Here is a 26,230-nt window from a genome sequence, read left to right as displayed (position 1 = left end):
GACAAGAGAAAAAGCCGTGAGTCGTCTGGAAGGAAAACACAAACACTCCTGACCGGAGACATTCTGCATCTGTGAAAGAAACAGCTGGTATCAAGGAGTATTCAGGTTTTCTGCTCTGATAAACGTATTGTTTGTTTAGTCTATAAAAATCTGACAAAACAGTGAAGAAATGTCCATCACAATTTTGAAAAACATTTCCAGGGTCTTGACTGGAAACAATACAATTTATTCATTAGGTCAGACCAACTGTCCACCACCCAGACATTCATTTCTCAAGCTGAAAGCAGAAAAATGTTTGGTAGTTTTTGTAGTACAGTTCTGCATTTGTCAAAATATCAGCAAAGGTTAGATGAGAAGATCAATGCCGCTCTGGTCTGAAACAGCTAGCAGCTGCTTATAGCAGTAGCATGCCTTCAAATTTAAAGTTCATCAAAACACAGTTACTCTGCAACGTCTTTTTAGTGTGTGTATTAGTAGTGTGTGTGTGTGTGTGTGTGTGTGTGTGTGTGTGTGTGTGTTGCGTACCTGTGGAATGATTGTGAGTTTGGACCTCAGGTCATGCAGGCCTATCTCAGCTATCTTCACCTCGTCGATGGTGATCTCTCCTGCTGCAGCCTCCAGCAGTCGGAAGAGGCAGAGCGTCATGGAGGACTTGCCGGCCCCTGTGCGACCCACGATGCCAATCTGTTTTTTAAAACAGAGCCCTGTTGAGTGAAGCCATCTTTTTTTGTTTTTGTTTTGACCCATGATCCCTTACCGATCGCCCCACCCACCTTCTCTCCTCCCTTGACGCTCAGCGTCAGGTTCTTCAGGACGAGGTCCAGTCCCTCTCGGTAGCGAACGCTGTAGTTCTGGAACTGCACGTTCCCCTCCACGGGCCAGTTGGGAGAGGGCTTCTTGTCCTCCACCTCCCAGGGGGCCTGTGGACGCAGATGAGATGAGATGTAATGGAAGATGGAAATTCAAATTGGAGGCGTGCAGACGTGTAGCAGCATAAAGGGAGACATGTCATTAATGCAACATTGCCGACCAGAAAAAAACTTTTTCGGAACAACTCATTAATCTGCTGGGCTCCTCCCAGGACCGATTTGTTTATTAATGCTTAAAAGTTAAAAAACTGTCACTCCCAACAAAGGCTTTCACTTACAACTATACCAGCTATAGAAGGGCATTTAGTGTGATTAAAGCTGAAAAGGTGCACTGTGTAGTGTCTTATGTAACAGAGGGCCCTTTGTTGACAGTAATCCAACATTTCTGGATCTAGTTATAGTTTATAGGTCCTGTGTTGTTTAAGAAGTTGACTGGGCAGCGGGACGGGCTTATTGAGTAAATTCCTACTTTTTCAACAGCAGAGCAAAGTCGACACCACCTTACTTTTGAAAACAAACACATGCAAAGTACAACTTGAGCTTCCGCAGAGTATTAGACGGAGACAGACTTAGACACATTCTTTATGCACACGCGCACACACACACACACACACACGTGCGCGCACTGCGTAACATACCTCTGGCTTGGTCTCAGAGTACTCCTTCACTCTCTCGACTGCCACTATGTTGCTTTCCAGATCTGAAGTCATTCGCACCATCCAGTTCAGAGACATGGTCACCTACAGAAACAATACAGGCTTCACATGAGGTCGTACGGGGAATTTGTATCACAGCGGCTACTGATGCCCTTTCAGGGGGAATCTGGGAGAGTTGTGGTGCAGCTCAGATACTAAAGATATGGATTTTTTTTTTAAATGATATCCACATATTAAATAAGCTGTAACACCTGAACAATATGTACAGTAATAGGGGTGGTAGAGGACATCATTCTAAACAGTAATTAAAGTTAATGGATAACATCCGTTACCTTTTCTGGCCACTTGGAGGCAGCAGCTCTTATTTACCCATCCAGGAAATACAGAGCAACCATAAACCTGGCATAAACATTGTTCTTTTGCCTACATTATTATCCATAACACCAACAATACACTAAAGTGGTCGGGTTGGGGGCCCACAGTTTGATGCATATCTCTCCTTGTATTTCATGTTGTTCGAAATATGACCTACATGTTCTGACGGGAGCTGAAGTTAAACCCTAAAAACAAGTCAATTTCCTAGTATTCTCAGAAGGAAATATGAATCCCTATGTTACAAGTAGTCATGTCATCTGTCGTTCATATCAGAATATGGATTAGTTCAACTGAAAAGATATCAAATATAACATTAACTTGATGCTAATCATTGTTAAAATATTTAAAGTTGTCAGTGGTAACATACTGTATTGACCTACCTTACCTGTCAATGCTGCAGCTCATACATAAACGCAGCAGCAAATTGCTACATGTGGATCACAGTGCAGCAGTCAGTTTGTACCTGAAGAGCGTAGGACACCGACAGACCCACAAGGCCGGCGGTCAGGCTCTGCTTTCTGGTCACAGCAAACATGGCAGCAAACAGCACTATGCAGTTCCCGATGAACTCGATGCGCACTCCGAGCCACCTGCGGTGTTACAGCAAGGTCACAGTTAACAGGACGTCCCATCTGCATGAGAACTCAGGAGCTTAGCTTCAGGCAGGCATATACAAGTGATTGCAAAAATATGAAGCTATAAGACAAATGAGTAGCTAGTCACATCTTTTACAGCCAACGAGTGATTCTAATCCCACTCAAACACTGATCTTCCCGCTGGGCCTTTGGCGGCTGACTCCAAAGTCTCATATGTAGAGAAATTACAGGTTTGCTTTTGCATGCTAATTAACTATAATAACGCAGATTTTTTGAACACATAATAATAATAATTATAATTTCACCAAAATACTTTAATGACGCCTGCAGTACATTTAGATGCTCCAGTTCTAAAGCACCGGGATTGTGAGAGCTGACTTGTTCATGGTTTGAGTCAAACATGTGACTTTCCTGCTACGACCGAAATAGGTGTCTGCTGTGAAAAGAACTATTAAGTGAAGATGCCAATGTACTGTAGCAGGGGAGATCATGTTTAGCTACAATGTGTGGACTTATACACTGTTTATTGTAAATCTGACGAGGCTTTTGAAATTCTAGTGTATGAGTGAAAGGTGTAAGCAGCTCTGTCCCAGTGTTGAAAGGTTTTAGTTTCATCTTCTCTACAGAGCCAAATGGTCTGAAAGGACCGGTTGAAGTGAACATGTGCATCTCCCAAAAATCTCCATTCATTCCTCTCGCCCATCACACCAGTGGCTGTGCACACGAGGATCAGAACAGACACTGGAACACGGCGGCTTTTCCTGCTGAGCTGAAACGAGACACCTACCTGTTGGACACTATACCAGGGTAGTAACTCTTTTGGTTCTCGTCCACTTTGGTATCGCTCATCAGAACGAAGGCAGAGTGTCTGCCGTAGGCGCGGATTACACTCGCGCCAGTGATGGTCTCGGAGAAATTGGAGTATATGGGAGAGCGGCTGACAGACTCCAGGCGCTTTAGCTGCCGGGACGTGGCGACGTAAAATCTCTACAGGCATTGAGGGGGGGGAAGAAACAAACCCGTCATTATGGCAGAACAAGACATTGTTGGAATATTCAACAAACAGTTATGATGTGCACAGACAAGCGTACAGACAAGCACACACACACACACACATGCACACTCGCAAGCACTCAGATTAACAGAGGGAGCCCGTGTGAACAAACCACCTGCAGTGTCCATTTGATATTCCAAAGTTACAGATTGTCGACAAGGTGCCAGTGAATGTTACACACGCAATGTTTTTACACTCCGTCACCAATTACTGCATGATCACTTGATCCATGTTTTCCACGATTTTTGAAACTGCAGGTGTTTTGTTTTGTCATTACAGATGTTGTTGCATCAGAATCAAACTCGAATCAATCATGTGGAAAATGTTAAAAGCTTGAAGCAACAATTTAATTTCCCCCATTGCCCATGGGTAATCACATTGCTATAGTAGTATGGCGGTTTGACTTTCATTTGCAGAGTGCTCCTTCAACAGTGTGGTTATAGACACACCGTGCAGCAGAGACACGCCATGCAGGATGGATGCAAAGAGAAAGCCACAGGAATAGGAGCTTGTGTTAGAAGGTGTTGATTTCTGAGGTCAAGTTAGTAAAAAAGAAGTGCGCACACAGACCCTAGATGCTCCATGAATGTCTGCTCCAGAATCACTTTCACTTCCTGTGTCAAAGACAATTTTCGGGCCTTGGCTGGACAATAAAAGTAAGCTCAATTTTGTGGAAGAATTGCTTTAAAGACAGAGCGACGGTGCCTTTATTTTGACTCGTCTTACTAATGCTTTGGCTCAAACAATAGGTGTCGTTTTTGATTGTTCCACTTAATGTTTGTAGTTAAGATTGAAGGCTAATTTGCCAGACTGCCAACACTGTATGCTTTCTTCCTTTGGCGGCTAAGGGGCACTCCAGCAACTTTGTATGTCACGCCCACAAGATCGGGAGACTTGCAACACACGGATAACATTTTTAAAAAGTATACTCAAAACCAAAGCAGCAAAGCGAAAGATCCTGACGTATACTTCCTAGAAGAATTCCAGCTCCAAAAACACTGAATTCTTTGTTATATAAAAAAAGTGGGGTCCTCTAAAAGATGATTCTAATGAATTCATCCGAGTATTTTGTTTTTCTTCCAAACTGTGAAATACTTCCCAGAGCCCCACAGAAGACGTCATTCAACTGCAGGGCTGCTTGTGATGAGAAAGCTGATTGAAATAGGTGGAGTGCCCCTTAAACCAGATGTGATAGCAGAAATGGGTCAAACTGCCACGTTGAGGTCAAGTAGAGGAGAGTGCTTTAACACCCCCGAATCATAATTAGCATTCAAATGTTTCTGAAAGCCATTCATGTAACACCTCACCTACACTCATCAGCTCCTTACTGAAACCTCATAAAACACAAAGAAGAATCAACTGGTCATCTTTAAGCCCATCCCTATCAAATACCCTCACCACATTCATATTTCTAAACCACGTAAACCACGAGTGATATTTCCAGTGATGCTACAGTACGGAAAATTTTGTGTTGATTAGGAATTTGCTTCATTATTAATAATCAGGTACAAAAAAAAAGATTGTGAACCCTGCACACATCGGCAACAACAACTGCTGCCCTCCAGTTCACCCGGCCCTGACACTACACTCGCTGAGAAGTGAGACAGAGCTGCTCCCGTGGCAGGAAGAACCTGCAACTGTGCCTCGTCCATCAGAGATGAACTGTTGACATACTGAGTAAGTACGTAAAAAGTCTTTGCTTCAGCAGTCCACAGGTGGAGTCTTTTTTAGCTGGTTACGAGCAAGTTGTGAGCAGTGAAACATCTTCAGGTTACCTTTGACTGGATATTATTGATATGGCCACTGAGTTTATTTCTGCCGCCAGAGCAGCCCTGTCATTAAGAATTAATTGTGCATCATTAAAATCCCTATTTGCCAACAATACCAAAAATCACAACTTAAAGGGGCAGTAAGCGATTCTAAAGCAATACACTTTTTGCAAAATTCCGCCAATATTTCCTCACGGTCCGCTGTGCGGCAAAAAAAGGGTTCCAGCCCTGACCAGTACAGCCAAAAAAATCAACAAACAATCTTTCTCCCAACTCACTTACTGCCCCTTTAACTGTTAAGATGACAGAACGCCCCTCCTGCGGCAAACTACACACTGAGCAGCTGAGCTGGGACTACTGTACTAAAAGACACCGAACCACGCTGCATCTACAGCACTACGACAGCAATGATCATCCCTTCGACCACATGCAACAGTCTAACAGCACTCACGCAAACAACACTCTCAGGCATGCATGTTGAATTGATGTTAGCAGACTTTCCTATTTACCTGAACCCACCAATAGAACACCATTAACGGTGCTACCACTATGAGGAACATTGGGGTGAGGACAGAGCATATGAGCAGCACATTCAGTGTGTACCAGAAAGTGCGCATCCATATGTCAATGTTTTCTGGAATGTGGGAGTCTATAGTGTCAATGTCTTTGCTGAAGCGGTTTAGCAACCGCCCAGTGGGGGTGCTCTCGAAGAAGACCTGCGGTGCTCGCAGGACCCCCTGGAGCAAGTTGCCGTGCATGAGCTTGGCGGCCCGCAGCATACTGTAGGCCCGGCACAACAGGCAGTTAACCAACAACAGCACACCTGTGGGAGGGGGAAGGGGAGGGGGTCAGCTGTGACAACACATCACCTGCGTTCAGGACACAATCCTAATATGTAATGAAACAGCAGCTTTTGTTGACTGTGCAGGATTCACAGAGTCACAGTAAGTACTGCATTGTGGCTTACTTAACGCCTCGGGTGACTGTGAACAGGACAAAAAGTTGTGATTTTTTATTCCTCCTCAAGCTCCGAACCAACAGAAAAAAAAGAAAAGGATGCATCATTTCATGTGTGCCAGAACAGGTCACAAATCAGGTGGAACAGCACAGTCCCTGGTAGCAGAAAATAAACATTTTCTCCAATAAACATATTACAGTTGTAAAGGTGTCAGGGTGGCTACAATGTTTTTAAAGGGGATGAGAGGTGCATAGGTGCATGTATTCTAGTTAGGGATACACCAATCTAACTTTTTCTGTCCCGATATCAACACCATAACCTCAACTCAAGTATCTGCCTGTACAGAGTACTTATCCGATACCAGTGTTCTCTTTCCCCAAATTTAAAATCTGTGATTTTAAATGGAAGACGTAGGAATCATTTCTGTATTTTATCATGAGGGTGGGGATCCTGTAGCAGTACTCATAGCTAAATGAATGGAACTGACGGAGTGGTATCTTATTTTACGTAACACGTTTACGTTATACCTTACATACATTTGTATGGCTTAAATTGAGAAAAGTGGGCGTAATCCACAGATATTCTGTGACATACAAAAATGGCCATGTAATCTAACCAGCTATCTCAGGTCTGTTCCATGTTGCATTGACAACAAAACTCAAAAACACTTCGCTCACTTGCATAGGCCCAATAGTACACACTAGTGACATCACCGGCCCCATATGGGTCACTTCTGTAACTCCTCAAACAAGTCTAGACTTCCACTGATTTAAAACAATGAGTAGACTCAGTTGTATTAACACTGGTCCTCCACTAGAGTGAGGCAGTGTGTTTGTGTGTGTGTATGTGTGTGTGTGTGTGTGTGTGTGTGAGAGAGAGGGGAAAGATGTGGAAGTAGGCAGCAGGCAGGACAGGAAGTATTTCATCTGCGGAGAGAGCCAAGTGAATTTCAGATTGAATAATAGAGACAATCACAGGCTGCAAAGAAACAAAAGCCAAAACTGGATGGTTAAAAAAAAAAAAGCTGCTGTGACAACATGCATGAGGGAATGCCATTCCAGTCACACATTTGCAAAGTAAGTTGGAACTGAGAGGATCGTCTGGCACAACATGAGCGTCATTTTTTCCTCAATACCTGGACAAAGACGTATGCGACAGCCAGGGGCACTATGACAACAGCAAAGATGGGCGTGGTGCTAACGATCACTAGCATTGTGGAGAGAGAAGCAAAGAGGGTGCTCAAGAACATGAGCACGGTGGCTGGGAGAGCCTCGTCGATCACATAGATGTCCTTGGAGAAGCGGTTGATGATGCGTCCTATAGGCGTGGTATCAAAGAAAGACTGGGGCGTGTGAAGTTTGTTGCTCAGTAGGTTATAGTGCAGCTTCCTGGCTGCGGCCATGTTCCCCATGGCTAGAGTAAAGGAAGAGATCAGGACCAGGATACCTGGGATGGAGTGGAACAAGAGCAGGAGGAGGAGGAGAGTAAAACAAGATGGAAAGCAATGGAATTATTTGTAGACACTGGCAGCATCTGTCCTGAATGTAAAGACTTCATGGTGACAGTTCACTGGAAAAGGAACAGCAGCACATTATGCGTCACACCACACACCCCTGTTGCTTTCAACAAACACGAACCACCAAACAAAAATGATGCATGCTAGTTGTTGGATATACAGCTGCTCCTTTCAGTCTGGTCAAAGTCCTCTGGCCCACGGCGACTCTCAAAGGAGCAAAGCTTTCAGCGTCGAAAAAGCTCTATTTGGCACCATGGAGTTAAAGCAGCAGTTCAGGTTCAAAATCGTTTTAGCACCGTGATGTGGCAGCATGTGAAGACTAAAAACACAATTTGTACCGCCCTGCCGTTTTGACAAAACTAAACAGAAACAACAACAAATACGGCATTTCTTACCTTGTGCAGTGCCCAGTGCGGCGTACACCCCCACCCTCATATTCAGATTTTCCTTGGTCGCATTTCTCGCGGCGTCGTTGGTCCACTCGCTGAGCCAGATGTTTGATCCGATGGAGGCGGCGTTTTGGCAGCCGTACAGGAAGCAGATGAACACCGACAGCAGTGGCCCCACTGCCTTAGCATACTCCAGGTACACTTTGGTTTTCACCTGGTAAGCACAAAAGCACGAGAATTGCTTTTTTGTTTAACTTATGTTGATTTCTGCAAATTTGTTACGAATTAATAACAATATGTTGATTTAATATTGCATTGTCACAACAGACGGAGATGGCGAGGCGGCTCCGTCTGTTGTTTGAGATTTTAATGACAAACATTAACAGATTTGGCACAAAATGCGCTTTTCTTTGAGATGATTTTGAGGGTATTTTTAGGAAGTATGATCTGAACTCTTCACACTAAGATTCACGTGGACTGTGTTCTGAACATTTCTTGGTGTCCAGATTTTACTTTATTTATCTTATTAGAAATAATGGATAAAAGATGGTGGGGGGGGCTGAAATGAGGTTTGATGGACTGACCCTGCCTGTTTCTGTGTTCTCTGTCTGGATCAGCTTCACCATATCGTGTGGTTTCTTCTTCTCTTGTGGCTCCGAGTGTTTCCTCTGGCTGCAGCCTTGTCTCCTCACCGAGCGGAACCTGGGGTTCTCTCCATCTGCTGAAACGATGCTGATCTGCCTGTGACAGGGAGACAGAGGGGGATCAAATTGGCATTTATCTCTTTTCTTCATTCAAATCAAATCGTTAGGCAGCTGTAGTTGTGCGGAACTGATACAATCCCAACAGGCAAGCAGGTTTCATAACATAACAAATTTTGCTTCACACTTTTCTATGCACAGTTACTATTTGACAATGGTCACTTCATGTTTTTACCGTTTCTTTCATGTCTTTCATTGGATATGAACATCCTTATGTTTCTCATTAACTCGCCAAAACAAATTCCAGTGGAAGGAGATTGCAATAAAGTGTTGCATCTTGCTTCCATCAGAAGAGTGTGCAAGAAAGTTTTCCCTGTCTCAAAGTCTGTGTAACATGAGCATTTTTGGAGGTTGTGCCGGTCTTTCTCTGAAATATTTCCGGTACCTTATGAAATTTCTCTTAGCTTCGTTGATCACTGGTTCGTTGTCCACCATGTCTGCGTGGTTGCTCAGGGCGTCATCGGGGAACAACTCCTCATCTTCAATTAACTCCTCTGTAAAAGCAAGTGTTCCTCAGTAAAAAATGGTGTAATATACAGCCAGCAAACATGCTACAACCATCTGTCTGCTTTGCACTGATACGTGCTGATTTACTACACAGAGGAGGCGGTGGTCTACCAATGGCCTCGTCCTCCTCCACTATGTCCTCCAGGGCGTAGTTCCTGAGGAACTCTGCGAAGGCTCCGTCCTGTTTGAGAAGCTCCTGGTAGGAGCCCATCTCCGACACCCGGCCGTCCACCATCACCATGATGTTATCCACCTGGGGCAGGAAGCTGATGCCGTGAGTCACCAGAATGCGTGTCTGGAGTGAAACGCAACAAAAGAAGCCCCTGTTATCATCTCAAAAACGCACATGTAAATGGCAGAGCAAACCCATTGACGGACATAAACACGTTTTTTTTTATTAGGCGGTGAACGCATTCACACACAGACACTCATCGGGCTCTTATCAGAAGAATGGAAAACATACAAGTAATAAAGTGATAAAAGATACAACTTCCTCTCTCGTAAAAGTATGAGGTCAGACTTCCTCTATTAAAACCTTGTCAGGCATTTAGTACTGAGCTCAATGCTAACATCATCATGCAAGAAGTTTAGCAGGTATAATGTTCAACCATCCATCTTAGTTTAGTGTGAAACCAAAGCATTCGAAGACTCTCACCTTGCCCTTCAGTGCCCCATCTGGACCAATGAGATTGTCAAAGATGTGTTTGGCCACGTGGGCGTCCACGGCGGACAGCGGGTCGTCCAGCAGGTAGACGTCAGTGTCGCTGTACAGGGCTCGGGCCAGGCTCACCCTCTGTCGCTGGCCCCCTGAGAGGTTGATCCCCTGCAGGAATGAAACCGTAATAACGTCAGTCATCACAAACGGTGCCGGCAAATCTCTAGGGAACCCAGAATTGATAAGACTTTGTTTGTTGTCAGACATCAAAAATTGCTGAAAGGAAACTAGAATCAAAGCGAGTATGTTGAAACAGAAAACCATAATCCGGCCTCTTTGAAAACGAAAGGAAATGGAACTGCTTGTCTTGTGTACCTTTTCTCCTATCTCAGTCAAATCTCCTCCAGGCAACACTTCTAGGTCAGGGGTTAAGGCACAGGCTTCCAGAACGCTGCGGTACTTCTGCTCATTGTAGGGTTTCCCAAACAGGATGTTGTCACGCAGGGTGATGTTCTGTATCCAGGCCTGCTGCGGTACGTATGCCACTGACCCCTGAGGACAGAGGCCGGTTATTGTTTCTCAACGCACCAAAACATCCCATTGCTCTTCTTTTTTTTTTAAATGACATTCTTCTCTAAGAGTATCCTATATTACAGTTTATTTCACATGTTCCCAGCTTTTCTCATGCCACTGATATTCTTACAACTGAACTTTCTCATTTTCCAAAAATGATTCCTGCTGCAGTAGGTTGGTTTGCTCTGGGAAAGCAGCAATACTGTAAAGCATGACTTTATAAATAACAGGCCGTGATTTACTACTGTAAATGCTCAGAACTACCGTGTCATAATTTGTGACTGTTATGTTACACATTGTATTTCAATGAGTCCCTCTACTGCCATGCGGTCAGAGTGAGTGATGACGGGGCTAAGTTGAAGGAGCGGTTCAACATTAAATATGTTGAAGCATACAGTATCAGCACAACTCATTACATCTCGTTTGTTTAATCCAAAACATAGAAGCATGTTTAAGTAAAAGGATTGCACAGACTTAAAATCTACAACGCTATCATTTACATTTTCTATTTTCATCTTTAACTTGTGGGTACTGGTCATGTTTTTTTTTCATTCCTGGTTGAGTGTCGAGTCAGTTCTGTCAGTAAAATGTACATTGACTCCGAAAAGCCCTTTGACATGCACTGAGCATTCATCCGTTCTCTACCCTACTTGTGCATTAACCTGTGCATGCAGCAACGTATGAATAAATTCCCACCGACTGACCTGTTCCCCCCTTTTGTCCTGACTTTTTTCACAAAATATAGAAAGAGCTGGAGGTCTAAGTTTAAGTTTACAGAAAAAAATAATGAATATTTGGTATTAACCTGGACAATTCATCTGCATTTACCTCAAACACTATCTGCTCTCTCATTGGTCTTACAATAACCAACTCACAAGAGGGATATAGTTATAATACCAAACATTAAAGTTGGTAAAAAAGCTGAAGCAACCTCCTTACATTAGCTGCTACATGATTTTCAAGGCAGCTAACATACGATACAGTGTAGTTTGTTCTTCTCCCCAGCTTTTTTCACTGAGAGAGAGGGAGATGAGAACTGTTACTGAACCAAACAAAGAGTTAAAAGTCGCTAATAGCTCCATTGAGGACTGCAGATTCGATAATAATAATGATAATGATAATTCCCTGACCCCTTTCACATTATACAAGGTCAACTGATTTATTGTAAACATACAAATATGGCTTAGTAAGACTTGAAAGCTGTCTGTCACATTCCTACACTGTTGGAAGAGGCAATTTAGGGTTAAGTGTCTTCGAACCGCCAACCATCGGGGAGGCGAACGGCCGACTCTGAGTCACTAGTGAAGTCTTACCCGTATAGAAACCTCTCCCTCCAGTCTCTCCATTTCACCCAGCAGGGCAGAGATCAGAGAGGATTTGCCACAGCCAACGTGGCCCACCACTGCCAGCAGGGAGCCCTGGGGCACCATCACATTAATACTGCAAAAACACAGGCAGTATCCACAGGTTATAAGAACAGCCTCAAGTATTGGAAACACAAAAACATGACACGCAGTCAAGACCAGAAGAGACATTTTACACATTTTTCTTCTTCAGGCTCTGAAGGTCTCAGCTTTAATAAGTGATGGTTTTGGTCAATAAAGAAGGAGCTCTTGGGGGATTAAAAGTAATTGGACACTTGGATAGTAAATGTTTCCTAGGCAGCCGTGTGTCATTTCGATATGAGTTCATGCACAAATGCATGAATTAAGAATTTTGAGTTGCTATTTGGATTGAAGAGGATTCACCACAGGATATGATGAACCATAAAATAGAAGGAACATGCTGCGTTTCATAAAAAAAAAAACAGAAAGAAAAACTGTGGAGTTCTGGAACAAAGTTCAATGGACCGATAAACAAAAATAAACCTCTATCAAAATGATGGACACAGGAAAGTTAAGAGAAAAAAGGAGAAGCTCGTGACCCAGAGCCACCCCTTCGTCAGTCAAACATGGTGATGGATCTGTTACAGGTTGGAGATGTGTGAGGTTCACAAGGGGGGTTTGTTGACAGAAGCAACAGGGTGAATGCAGAGGTGAACAGGAGACACTCTTTGCTCAGACTCAAAACACACTGACCCAACATTTCAACATTCCTAAACATACAGCCAAGGCGATCAGCTGATGTCCTAAACAAGCTGAAGAGCTGAGGGAGGCTGCAGTGACGCTCTGGGAGAGAAGCACCAGGGAAGATGGAAAGTGTCTGCGGATGTCTGTGCGTCAGAGACAGTCAGTCAGACATCGACTGCACACAAAATGTTAAATATGATGATTCGATGATGGTTTGACTTGAGAGGCCTAAACGTGTGTTAAATGAGTAACATCTCCCACACAGTTCTTTCTATTTTGACATAAACCCTCCTCAAATTTAAGCTGAGACTCTGTACTTTAATAACTTATCCCTTATTTTATTCCTTGACTGTATGCAAACATCTAACATGTGGCCTTTCAAGACATACTTGTGCAGAACAGGAGGATCTTCTTTAGCCCAGGTGAACTTTCCGTTGGCGACTGTCACTGAAAACTCTGTTGAGGTGGAAAAAAAAATGTAACGTGAATTTGTTGAATGGGTGACAGCTCGTGTGTAGATCTGACGCGACAACACACTGAAAGGCATTTCTTAACCATTAGTCATCCAAACTCTCAGTCACTGGGTGAAGGGTACAAGTAGAAGGCAGTGACTTGGATTTCAAAAGCCCATGAGTTTACACAAAAGGAATGATGACAGAGTAGAATGACAATGCACATTTTATTAAGATATTGCAAAACTTCAAGTCTATTTGAAGCTTGTGCAATAAAATCAGAAGTACAGAAAAAAGCTGGGCTGCGTGCCACACAAATAAACGATAAGTTGTTATAACTTTAATCAAAGGAGGAGCTGGGTTTAATTGTACCTGTGGCCGTGTTGTTTCGGTCTACTGAATTTGGGTCCAGCTCATCATGACTCAGGAAACTTTGGATTCGCTTCAGTGAGACACTGGCCTGAGGCACAGAATAAACACACAGGCACTCAATGAAAACTTCTGCACAAACACATGCAGCAGAGGAAGATGAAGAAAAAAAAGAGGTCAGAAATGATGAAAGAGCCCCCACCTGTACTATGCTGCTGATGACCTGTGGAAGCATGTTGAGGGGAAACCTGAGGATGTTGAAGAGCGAGAGCGACACAAAGGCCCTCTCTGCATCCAGCGCTGTGTTCTCATCCACGGTCACGTACACATACACAGCAAATGATGTCAAGGCAACCTGGAAACACATTGGCAAACAGGCCGCTTAGTCAAAGTCCATCAGTTTACAGTAGAGATGCACAGCGGTCAACCAGCGCTGTGATACCACACACACTCGAGTCAACCCGTGACTCATCAGTGACCTCAACAGTTGCTCATATTCGCCACATTACAGAATTTATAATCGCCGACACACACTGGCTTTTGGCTGGTCAAGTCTGACAAATAAAACATAAATGACCACAAAATCAATCAACAAATGGTTGAATTAAATTGCTGTCATGTGACCTATGAAACCTTTTTCAGATAACTGATGTAGACACCTACCAAAATAACAAAGAGCTGTTGCTCACTCACTCTGCTCCAACATCCACTCCTTGCCATATTTCCCTGCTTTGCTTGCTTCACATAAAACTAGCAGGCCCTTCAGGATCAGGTCACGCTTTTCTCTATTTTTATGATTTACATTAGGTCAGCAGACAGGAAGCGGTTTGAGGACCAGTGGTGTTAAATTTTCGCTATGGCATTTGCTTTGCAGTAAATGATTCACAACTTTTCTGGTGAGAATATTTAACCATGATTTCTGCCATCAGGGCAGTTGATGTTCCAGAAAAATATACAGGTTAAAAAAAAATTACCCAGTTACTCTGCTCCCTGCAAGCATGATAAAACACGTGTGATCACCAGGATCAAAGTGGCTGATGATAATTTCTGCAAATCCTCTTGGTATGCTGATGTTCTACTGGCTTATGGTGCTTTGTTGTTACAATTGAACAGATCAGGTAGCTGTCACTGATGTGACAAACACAATACTTCCATGATAGCTATGCTAGTGTGGTTAGCTGTACCAACATATTAGCCCTTTATGGCTACTGCAAAGGTGTAAGTGTATCATCTCAGCTTTATGGAGTTTTAAAAAGTTTCAGTTAATTGTGTAGTTGTCTCGCCTGCAAAGTTACAGTTTGGGTTCAATCCCATAACTCTCAGTGTCATAAGAGAATCTTAATGCCCATGATATGACCTCAGAATCTGTGCTCATACGTATGTTTTCATCTTCAGAAAATATCTGACACGAAGAAATTTTTTGCAGACATTCGTGCAGCCTGTTTGGATCTGCCACAAATGATCGTGACATTCAGTGAACGCGTAATTCAGCAAGGCAGTCTCTCCTGGAAAAAAAAAAAAAAAAAAAAGGCCACATGTGGACTGAGCTTACCATGAAAGGGGCGCTGGTCCAGGCCATGGTGGACAGCGCTCCCAGGTAGGCGGTCTTGCGCAGCACGTTGAGCTCCTTCTGCCGAATGGCCAGGACCTTTTCCTTGAAGGAGTTCTCCCAGGCATACAGCTTTAGGACTTTTATGCCGTTCAGGATCTCGTTCATCAGCTTGATGCGCGAGTCCTTTAACCGCATCTGCTCCACCTGGGAGGGAGGAAGAGGACGACAAGGATAGGCACCAGAAGACAAACCGTTGTTTAGTTGAAAATTCACCAAACCAAACCACTACAAAAAATGGGTAAAGTAGGCAAAAGTAACAAAGTGGTTGGAAGAGCAAACCAAATCAAATGTTTGAGTCAATGCAGTCAGATTTTCACAAAATGATACAACGATGATCTTAAATCAGGGTAGCTACTATCATAATATGAACACAAAAACTTTTAAGATATTGATATATATATGAAACATGTATGCAACATTTTATACAACTTGTTAATATTGCATAGAACTGTTTCCTATTTTGAGGCACTCATCTGAAATAACAACAATGATGAGACAATGTGCTTAAATCACTGATGCGGTTCAACTGAAAGTCAACAGTCAATGACATTAAATTACTGCCAAGTCCTCCTTTGGCTGTTCCTACCTGGTAGCCTCGCATCTTCATGGCGATGACGGCGTTAAACGGTATCAACATGATCATGACAGCCACCCCAGCCAGCACAGATGGACCGAGGTTCTGTCAAACACAGCACAAGGCAAATATAATTTAACATTAATAAAAGTAAAGCAAAAATCCCCCTTTATCCCCAAAAAATCATAGCAAGCTTGAAGAATCCAACCCAAAACGTTTACCAATTGTCTCTCAGCAACGAATATTGTCAAATATGGAGGGGAATGCCTTGTCTTGACTAGCTACAATTCATTCATGACTTTGTTAGACAAAAATAATTCCCCTAGTAAGATTTCCTCTAAAACATGTTGAATATGTTCAACGGACCTGCCACAGGAAATAAAGTGCCAGCATAATCTGAAGGGGAGCGGACCACAACATGTTGAGGAAGGTGGTGAGGTCCATGAACCTCTGTGCGTCCACAGACATCAGGTTGACAACCTCTCCCACTGTAGACGAACGCTTGGCAGCGTTAGTTATCACCAGTGCCTGCACAGCAATGACAGACACAAAACAAAACCAAACAGGGACCTGAGAGGCATGCTTTATCTCCACTTGAACGAAATGTGCCATTGAAATAGTTGACTTTCTTTAAGGGTTAGTGCATTCGTGCGTGCACACTAACCGCAGGCATCGCGTACCTTCCTGTAGATTGCTCCTATGATAGCTGTGCGTACATTCATGCCGGTGACGAAACAGTACTGGAAGTGATGGTGGAGGATGAGCGTCTGCAGGAAAGCTGTGAAGAACATGAGGAAGGCCAGTGCATAGCCCCACCAATCAGGAACACCTTCCTGTTTTGTGAATATGATCAGCATCCTATTAAAGTATAGAAAGAGGAAAAAAAACTTTATCTCGACACAACACGTCACCTTTGCATGCAAAACTTTTGCACGAGTTAGACTGATTTTCTAGAGGTTATAACCTGTTATTTTGTGTCAAACGTGTACACATACGCTTCAGTTCCTATCACCTCGTCCACCGTCTGCAAACCTTCAGAACACTGTAATGGGACTTTACATGAAAACGAACAACAAAATTCTCTTCTGTCACTGATTGTATACAAAATGGGAGATGCTGTATGTTTTCATCAGCCCTCTCCTGGTCCGCAGCCATGTGCTGTTGACTACGGTGGCCCTGAGAGCTCACAGCACTTCAACTTTAGAAAACACATGCAAATAGACAAAACACAAGCAAATTAAGAAAACATTTTCATCAATTTGACAACACATGCACAGCATTTAGAAAAAGCACTGCAAAGACCGCAACACAACACATTAAGAAAAAGAGATGCAAAGACCGCAACACAACACATTAAGAAAAAGCGATGCAAATAGACCGCAACACAACGGAAGTGTTTCCAGAGGACACTTAAAAGTGATGCACACGTCTGGACACGCTTGTTGTCGACACGGATATGGACTCACAGCGCTATTAAAGGTTGAGTAGGCGATTTCGACAATCGCCGCAAAATCCGACCGGCTTCCTTCAGACCTCCGTCCCAAGCCCCGCCCCCCTCAAACACATGAACGCGCACCGCGGCCTCAGTATGAGCCACGAGCGGACATTATCAAACATTATCATGACATAAACGTAAACAAGGAACGTGGCTGTTGTCTGTGGGCACATTTGTCAAGCTAACATGTTAGTGTTGGGAAATATCATTGAAAATAGAGTTCTGATGCAGTAACTTGTTGCTGGCTAGTTAGCACATTTCAGCCATATTGTGACGATAAAACCGCTGCAGCACCTTCGGAGCCCTCTGCCCCTTTTTTCTGTTACTATCTGTGACACAATGAAGGTGGACGTTGTGCAGGACTCATCACATGTTGTTTAGCACGTCAGAGCTTCCACGATGAGTGTTGTTAGCTCAGACTGAGTTCACTCCAGACTCTGTTCATTGTATCTAATCATTTATCATGTATCTAATCTAATCTAATCTAAATTACTGTACAGGCCAGAACTCGAGGACTGAACTCGGAGCAGTGATGGGACACGAGCCTGCTGCTTCATTTACTACACCTCACATCAGCAGCTGCTCCACCAGGCCGTCCTGTTGCAGGTCAACCTACTTGTGTCTGCCAGAACTGCCCTCAGACGTGGAAAGAAAGTGCTGTGGGCAACTCCCGTGTCCAGGCTGCCACATATGGAGGTTTACATTTTGCACACAGTATTTTGTGCAATACCAATGTTTATTTATGTTCTGCATAACCTGCTCTATATTGTTGGAATAAAACTATTTTAAATGTTCAAGGCCTTTTCCTTATACTCTCAGCATAAACAATCCAACCATTACATTCACCTCTTTCCAAGCTGCACAAATAATTAGAACACAATGGGTCATGACACCTGTTTATTTTTTTGGAACATCATACAATATACCAAATATAAATTATAATATTAGGATAAACAACATATGTACAACAATGAAGAAACTGTCTGCACAGGGTGTCCTAGCTCTCGTGTCAAAGCAGGTCTTATCTGCATTATCTGCAGTGACAAACGGTTTTCTGCGTCACCTTTTTTGGGAGCCAAGTATAATTGATTTAGTGATTTTTTGGTGGACCAGCCACTCTTTCATATATATTTGTGTTATGACTTTGTTTAGATAAATATTGAAGATCATAATAGTGATTATGTATCTAATAGTAGTTTTGAAGTTCAGAATCTGTAAGAAAATAAATTAAAACAACCCACCTGGCATAAATGTTTACACTCGGTTCACTCCTCCTGTAGTCTCCAACCTATTTGTGTCCGTAGCAGTCTCCACTGCTCTGTGTGCGCCGACTGGAAGTTGTTGTATACACTTTCTCTGCCGTTCTGCAACTCTTTTCTTATTTAGTTCAGTGCAGCAACTCATCTGCTACCGGCGGCGGCGGCAGCAGCTACCAGTGGTGGGAGAACCTTAATAGCGCTGTGAGCATAGACTGTATATAAACAGGCTGTGAGTCAAAATCCGCGTCAACAACCAATGTGTCCAGACGTGCGCATCACTTTTAAGTGTCCTCTGGAAACACTTCCGTTGTGAGGCGGTCAATTTGCATCTCTTTTTCTTAATGTGTTGTGTTGTGGTCTTTGCAGCGCTTGTTCTTAATGTGTTGTGTTCTGGTCTTTGCAGCACTTTTTCTTAATGTGTTGTGTTGCGGTCTTTTGCAGCTTGTTTTCTAAATGCTGTGCATGTGTTGTCAAATTGTTGTAGATGTTTTCTTAATTTGCTTGTCTTTTGTCTATTTGCATGTGTTTTCTTAAGTTGCAGTGCTGTGAGCTCTCAGGGCCACCGTAGTTGACCCTGTTCTGTCAACACAGAAATGACTCGTTGGTAAACGATTTGGTTATCTGTGGCTACTCTGGTTCTTCAAAGTCTGTTAATAGTACACGGGTACAACATTGAAATTTGTCCTGTGAAAGAACAGTAACTGACCGTAGCATTATTATATGTATTTACATAATAACTTTGCATCCTGAACGAGGACAGTGTGCGTTTCAAATGAAAGACAGCTACCCTATTGTATATAATGCAAACCAGCATGCAAACACATGCAAAAGGTCGTCCTGTAAACAGGACGTGACACTGCTGGAAAAAAGGTGGTCTGTTGGTGGTCATGTGTTGCAATTACGCTGTAGCAATAGCAGTACGCTGTGGTAGTAACATGCAACCTTTCTTTTACCTGAGCAGCTGAGGGTTGACGAAGGTGATGATATCCTGCAGGAGCTTGAAGGCCGAGCCAATCAGAAAGTAGGGTCCGAAGGCTTTGATGAGGGCACGCAGGAAGGACGGCTGGCGGGGAGAAGATTTCTGATTGGACAGCAGCACCTCCACTTCCTCCGGGCTGCTTTCACCACCCCCCCCTCCGCCTACAATGTGGTTGGTGGTCGACGGCAGGGGCTTGGAGTACAGAGCCTGGCTGGACAGATTCGGTTCACTGTGGAGGGAGGTCAAGTATGAAAGTAAATCTCATTGTCACAAAGGGCTTCACATTTCACCCTATAATTATATTAACAAATAAAAAAAGTTATTATAGCAGCATCCATCAATGGAAAGTCTCATGGAGGGGCATGTAGGTAGTTAAAAGAATACTGATAACAATCCTGTAATTTACTGCCAGTGTAGTTAATTGAGGAGGACTGGGGTGGACGTGAGTTTAATGCCTGGATTATGGCTGGAGTTTTACGGCAGTATCAGCATTAATTTCCGATGATTTACATGAGCTGGTAAACGAGTTACAGAAGTTTTTTGGGGGTAATAACTGTATGAAAAACCTGTGTAGGCTTTATGTCTCACAATCTGAAACATAATGCACAAGTGCAAATTAATGTTAAAGGAATGTTTTGCAAACTGTACAAAATTTAGTCTGTCAGTCGGTTGAAAGAGGACGAGTCGGATTCCAGCAGTGAAATAATGGGCAACTGCATGACAACACAACAACTGTGATGGAATTCAGCTTTACGGCAAACAGGTTTCTGCAAAGGTCTGCTCAAACTTCCCCGTATCGCTTTACAAGTTGATCTCTGTGTGAACGCTCAATGAAACTCAGACAAAATAACTGCAGCACAGCAATAGGAAGCAGCCTGATGGAAATCAGAGTTCAGCAGATGTGTGGTGTGGGTTTTGCATGACATTGCCTTTTTGCTGAGAAACTAAACCAATCTCTCCTTTATTTAGTCAAACACACTGGAACAAAAGTCCTTCTAAGTGAGTCTCACCAGGGCAGCCACCCTGGCAGTTATTGTTTGGCAAATCAGACCAGGCCCCTATCTGAATGAATTGGGAGAGAGTCACAATTGCCCTTTTATGTTTACGTTTAGCGCGGAATAAAATCTGCATTTATACAATCACTATTTAGATCTAATTTAAACCAATTGAAACATTTAGTGACTTTGCCAAAAAATAACATTTCAAAATTTTTACTTGTACTTTACTACCGAAGTGCAAGGTTTCACTTGTGTGAACACAGCAGCACAACTGGCCTATACGTTTCCTGTTCGGCCGTTTTAAAGCAGTTAATTGGCTTATTGGGGCGGAGGGGCATTATGTGTGTCATTTACATATGGACCATCTCTGGTGTTATAGACCTTTACCTCAGGATTCTTCAAGTGGTTTGACTAGCGAGTGGTTTCAAAATGTCTCTGCTGAAAGTGTGGAATGCAATATTATCGACATGAGAAACGCAGTTAGTTCTGCAAATTGCTCAGAACAGTGGGGGACGGATTTAAACCTTCAAGACATGAAAAACCAAAGACTGTGTTCACAGTCACACTGACAAGAATGGCAACATGCCGTGCACCAATTGCGTTTGTGTGTGTGTTTGTGTGCTCATTTTTCCACAGTACTTTAGCACAGATATTTTTCTTTCAGGGCTACAAAAAACATGCAGTGTTTCACTTGTGCAAAACCTCACACACGCATGCACGCACGCACGCACGCACACACACACACACACACACACACACACACACACACACACACACACACACACAAAGAGCCCTGCCCTCTAAGGCAACATCCTCTCCTGTCTCTTTTCTGACAAGGAAGTGAAAGTCAGGGGAGCTGACAATGGCAGGATTTAAACTTGGATTCTTATAAAAACAAAGGCAGAGAAGAGCATGTTGTAGATGTATCTGTATGAGTACACATTATCCTTTGAAAATCATATACATATTTTTTTTCATTCTTGTTAAGCAGGTTTCCATTACCGGTAATCCTTGTAAAGGAGTAGTTAGTGTCAGCCATTGTTGCAGCTGCTAATACTTACTAGGACCAGATTCTATTTCCTCCTAAACTTTTTCTAAAAGCGTATCCCACTACTTTTTAAAATTAACTATATTATTATGACTAAAAGAGTTATAGCTACAGTCAGAGCCAATGTGCTTGGGGCTTACAAAGACTTAAGACAGGCTACTTTAAGTATCACAGGCAAACAGTGTCCCCAAAACAGAGTCAGGTCTCTCACTGTACCATCAGGACAGATGCTCCAACAAGAAAAACATAACAAAATAAATAGCTTTTGAAGCTTTGTCATATGTCAGTAATACACTTGGAATAAGCCAGCCTTGGTTCACAAATATTGTTGTGGATGAATCTGATTAGTGACCAGCTGTGCATTTGAAAGTATCTAGGTTACAACAGCTCTCCAGTTTCCAGCTTTAACCTGATTTTCTCAGTGACCTGCTGTTCGTATTTCACAAACTGTTACACGAAGTGTAGCTTTTACTGTATGTGAGTGAAACAGACCTACTGGAAAACATCTAGATTGTACTGCACTTTACAGAAAGTTTGAAAACATACCTCTTGGCTTTGGCCAGCTCCTTCTCCCACTCTTTAAGGAGTTTTGGGACCATCACCTTGGAGCTGTCGCGCTGGTTCAGAGACCACAGGTCTTTGGCCTCCAGGGGCATTTTGTAGCCTTTAATGGCCATACTGAGAGAGAAGAACTGCAGTTTAACTCAACCTTGTACATTAAGCATTTCAAAACTAACAAGTATAATCAATGTAAAATAATAAATGAGACCTTGCATAAGTGGTCTTAAGCATCAATCAGCCTCACTGCCTTTCAAATATTTTGTTTCTCTCAGGTGTATTGCATTCACAGGATAAAATGTAATTCTAAAACTAAAACCATAGGAACAACTTAATAAGAATTGGTTTCCAAGAAGACCTTTAATGGAGTTTCCTGGATTTGCTAATCATCATTATGTACAAGTGGATCAGATTCCACAGGAGGTCAGCTTGATCTATTTTACAGCAAAATGGGGAGATTGGCTTACAGAGTAAAATAGTAGGAAGATGCTGCACTTCATCAGAAAAAGAGCAATATTATATAGTAAAATATAGTCAAAATAGCAATATTAATAATAATAATAATAATAATAATAATAATAATAATAATAATAGAACTGTTGGTGTCTTTTCTTGTTTAACATTGAACAGTTTTGAGATGCCATACACTTTGTTTAGTTTCTTAAAACAAATCAACATGTATACAAAAAAAAATGTGGTTCTGTCGGTGTTGCAATGCAGACCCACCTTGTGAACCACCAAAATGTCATGGTGGAGAGAAAACCTGCTGAGGTTTCTGGGCAGGGATTCTGAGAAGAAATTGAAAAATGTGCAGGAAAATAGGCCAGAGAGGTTAAACAAGGATAAGCAGTACAAACTTCTGTGAGCAGCAATAACAACCATGTTTTCTGTGTTCGAATTGAGTTGTGTGATCTTCTCTAACAAGCATGCGGTAGCCCCAGAGCACACTCAGACTTTCATCTGCTTAGATCACTGAACACATCTTCTCACGTATATTAGAACCAAAAGCACGAAGACAATGGATTATGAGAGGACACGCAGCAGGATGTTACAACTCACAGGATCTGTGACAGCATTGGAGAAGAGAGGAGGTTTCTCATTGAAGCAGCAGAGGATCAGCTCACAGACCACCAGGCCGAAGTAAAAGTAGAACGTGGTGAATCGCAGCTTGTCTGTCACCTCACTCTGAAAAGTACAACAAGGAGACACACATAGAGAAGTGGTGATGCTTAAATAGGCACTCATTTGTCTGTATACTATACAGTATTGTATGTAGTTTATATTTTGTCCTAAACCAAAGTATTGGTCAATTTGACCTGATGATGGCACAAGATGAAAAGGCAGGATCTAATTTGGTAAATATTCTATGTTGAACATGGATTTCTTAACAAAATGTTTCTCTTCCAAGTTCTGTCTAAAACAACACTTCCAATGACTAAAAACAGCAAATTCCCTGGATATGATGAAGCCTTCATGTAACAAGGAGCAGAGCTTCAGTTACACTGCACTGAGGCTGCAGGCCTATTGGGAAAATTGGGTTACTACCTAAACAGCTTAACTGAACGCAGTCTTGCCAATAACTAAATATAATGCTCTTATGCATTGTACTAAAAGATCGACCTCCATCCATTCAGTTCACACACAGATATGGAAGTCACTCGCTTTTCTTCCTTCCTCAACACAGTACACACACAAACATCAAAATCAGATGAACACAATTACAAAGAGTCATGTCAACTTGGACCGTGCATAATCACTTTACTCTTTCTAAATAATTTTTGTGCGTGGACCTATTTTCTGGATCAACCCGATTATAGCAGCAGTGGGCTGCAGTAGCCTGGGCTGACCCCAGTGCTTTGCTTCTTGTCTGCTTAACAAGGAGCTGTAAATCTATTCAGCCAAATATCATTTAGTGACTCGCAAGTACCAACTTAAGACGGCAGCTCACATCAGTATATACTAACACATTTGAAAATGTATATCACTTGACCACACACTGGGCATGTGCGTACCCCTGTAAACAGGGAGTAGATTGTCTACTCTGCAGTTGGATATTAAGTTACAGAAAATACTACGAACCAGAAAGAACAATAGTGAGAAGAAAGAGCAGGGATTTCTTTTCTTGGACCTATGACGAGGTGGAACTAGTACTTAAAGCAAGTTTTGCAGTCAGCACTGGTCATCGAGTCGTGACTGATAAGAACCAATTAGGAAGCAAATGTACGTGACTGCGTCATCATTTCCATGTCTCAGTTTTTGCCTGTCCAAACTACAACGCAACCACAGACCTTTCAAACTAAAATGGGGCCAGCAGTGTTTCCAAACTTCTCCCTTTAAGGCGCACAGAAACTATAGTAGAGTAGTGGCAATGACAGTAATGTCAGTGTAGTTAATTGATCACATTTCAAGTTGTCTCAGACTATTGGACCCAACTATGTGTCTTTCACTTTTTGGGTAATATCTTCATGGTTGAATGCACTTATTGGAAGTCGCTTTGGACTAAAATGTCAGCTAAAAGTAATAACATGCACCCCAGTAATCTCTATTTTGAGATAATCGGTAGAAAGGTTTATGTTTTTTTATTTTCTATTTAGTGAATATATATGACCAAAAATAAGAATAAATACATACAACCAAATAAAATGGATGGATATTGTTTATATTTATTATTTTGGACACAGCTAGAGATTAAATGTAAATCCACAGCATTAATTTATGGTTCCAGTATATATCAAACCCATTAAACATCACGTTAACTTGAATTCGTTCTTTTGGAACAACCCTGCTGTTATTAAGCAGTGAACATTATACAGGTGCACATGCAGAACTTACATTTTTCATATTGTGACATTTATTTATTTTTTTCGGGTTGGAGGAAAGCCATAATAATGAAAACTGAAGCCACAGAACCACCTGAGCCTGAACCCAACTTGTAAGCTAAGGTCTTAGTTTGTCTGTGAGGCTGCACTGTTTTCCACTACTACTAATGGTGCCAGTTGCTGATGCGCTGAGTTGAGAGAGAAGTCTTAGTTGGTTGAGCGGACTTGTTTCCAGAAGGAACACCTCTTTTTCTTCTGGAGTTTGTCTTCAGACAATTCAAATGTTATCCGTTATATGTCATTCAAAAGTGCTCTTCCCCGAGCAGGCCAGTTTCTCTCTGGAGGGCCTGACCAGCCTCTTTCCCAGCATGGAGCTTGATGAGATTCTCATTGTTGGTGGCTTTCTGGTCCTCCAGTTCCTGACGAAGAGCCTCGAATCTCTGCTGATGGCTGTCTTTTTCTTTCTGCAAAAGGTCACTCAGCCCGAGTCTCCAGGTCTGCTCCTCCTGCAGCTCGGTCATAAGAGACTCTCCCTGTTGTGACAGAGACTTGTTCTTGTTAGTCTCTTCCTCCAGGCTGACAGAAAGCAAGGTAGTTTCTCTCTGGAGGTCCCGACTTAGCTCTTCCTCAGCCTTAAGCTTGGTGACAAGCTTGAGGTTGGTTGCTATCAAGCTCTCCAATTCCTGATACAGAGCCTCGCACTCGATGTCGGACAGTATCGCTGCCTTGAGTTCCTGCTCATGGGCGACCTTTTGTTTGTCAAACTGATCGATCAGCTTCATTCTCCAGTTCCGCTGCTTCCTCAGCTGATCACAAACAGACTCTCTCTCGCTCGCATTGTTCTGTGTAGTCTCTGACTCCAGCCTGATAGAGAGCATGACAGCCTCTCTTTCGCGGGCCGTGATGATGTCCTTCTCAATCTTGAGCTTGTTCATGAGCTGTAAATTGGATTTTTTCATGCCCTCCCATTCCTGAAGGAGAGCCTCTGGCACAGCATTGGAAAATTTGGCTGTCTCCAGTTCCTGTTGTTGAGCGTCTTTTTGTTTCTGAAGCTGATCTCTCAGCTCCAGTTTCCAGGTCCGATCTTTCTGCAGCTCAGTTTGAAGATACTCTTCCTGCTTTGACAGAGAATTGCTCTTTTCCTTCTCGGTCTCCAACATGGCAGAGAGCTTGGCAGCTTCTCTTTTTAGGGCCCAAGCGATGCGCTTCTCAGTCTTGAGCTTGCTTTGAGGCTCAAAGTTGGATTTTTTCAGGTCCAACCATTCGTGATCCTGTGTAGCAAGGTTGCACTGATTGGCTGCCAAAGGTTGATGCTGATGG

At 42.8% G+C, this 26,230-nt stretch overlaps 1 protein-coding gene across 7 annotated transcripts in view; it reads right to left on the bottom strand.

Moving 5' to 3' along the window:
- abcc3 (ATP-binding cassette, sub-family C (CFTR/MRP), member 3) overlaps positions 1 to 26,230 on the bottom strand; it is a 47,422-nt gene that overhangs the window by 3,207 nt on the left and 17,985 nt on the right. The window contains exons 5-28 of one of the 7 annotated variants that reach the window (XM_047327575.1): positions 23,151 to 23,276; positions 22,818 to 22,879; positions 22,080 to 22,211; positions 19,462 to 19,716; positions 16,435 to 16,612; positions 16,121 to 16,282; positions 15,767 to 15,859; positions 15,121 to 15,324; positions 13,771 to 13,923; positions 13,572 to 13,659; positions 13,137 to 13,203; positions 11,992 to 12,118; positions 10,481 to 10,657; positions 10,106 to 10,273; positions 9,562 to 9,745; positions 9,329 to 9,437; positions 8,767 to 8,923; positions 8,189 to 8,396; positions 5,829 to 6,142; positions 3,284 to 3,483; positions 2,364 to 2,490; positions 1,508 to 1,609; positions 774 to 920; positions 526 to 684 (exon numbers count right to left, since the gene is read on the bottom strand). In XM_047327575.1, the coding sequence (XP_047183531.1) occupies positions 526 to 684; positions 774 to 920; positions 1,508 to 1,609; positions 2,364 to 2,490; positions 3,284 to 3,483; positions 5,829 to 6,142; positions 8,189 to 8,396; positions 8,767 to 8,923; positions 9,329 to 9,437; positions 9,562 to 9,745; positions 10,106 to 10,273; positions 10,481 to 10,657; positions 11,992 to 12,118; positions 13,137 to 13,203; positions 13,572 to 13,659; positions 13,771 to 13,923; positions 15,121 to 15,324; positions 15,767 to 15,859; positions 16,121 to 16,282; positions 16,435 to 16,612; positions 19,462 to 19,716; positions 22,080 to 22,211; positions 22,818 to 22,879; positions 23,151 to 23,276 (3,699 nt within the window). Of the gene's footprint in view, positions 1 to 525; positions 685 to 773; positions 921 to 1,507; positions 1,610 to 2,363; positions 3,484 to 5,828; positions 6,143 to 7,412; positions 7,724 to 8,188; positions 8,397 to 8,766; positions 8,924 to 9,328; positions 9,438 to 9,561; positions 9,746 to 10,105; positions 10,274 to 10,480; positions 10,658 to 11,991; positions 12,119 to 13,136; positions 13,204 to 13,571; positions 13,660 to 13,770; positions 13,924 to 15,120; positions 15,325 to 15,766; positions 15,860 to 16,120; positions 16,283 to 16,434; positions 16,613 to 19,461; positions 19,717 to 22,079; positions 22,212 to 22,817; positions 22,880 to 23,150; positions 23,277 to 26,230 lie in introns of those variants that run through there. The other 6 variants (XM_035612702.2, XM_035612705.2, XM_047327576.1 and 3 more) reach the window with 6 other exon arrangements.

This window comes from Scophthalmus maximus, chromosome 16 (genome assembly GCF_022379125.1).
Source record: "Scophthalmus maximus strain ysfricsl-2021 chromosome 16, ASM2237912v1, whole genome shotgun sequence".
Taxonomy (NCBI): Eukaryota; Metazoa; Chordata; class Actinopteri; order Pleuronectiformes; family Scophthalmidae; genus Scophthalmus; species Scophthalmus maximus.
The sequence above is the reverse complement of the archived record's forward strand: the minus strand, read 5'-3'. Positions and strand labels throughout refer to the sequence as shown.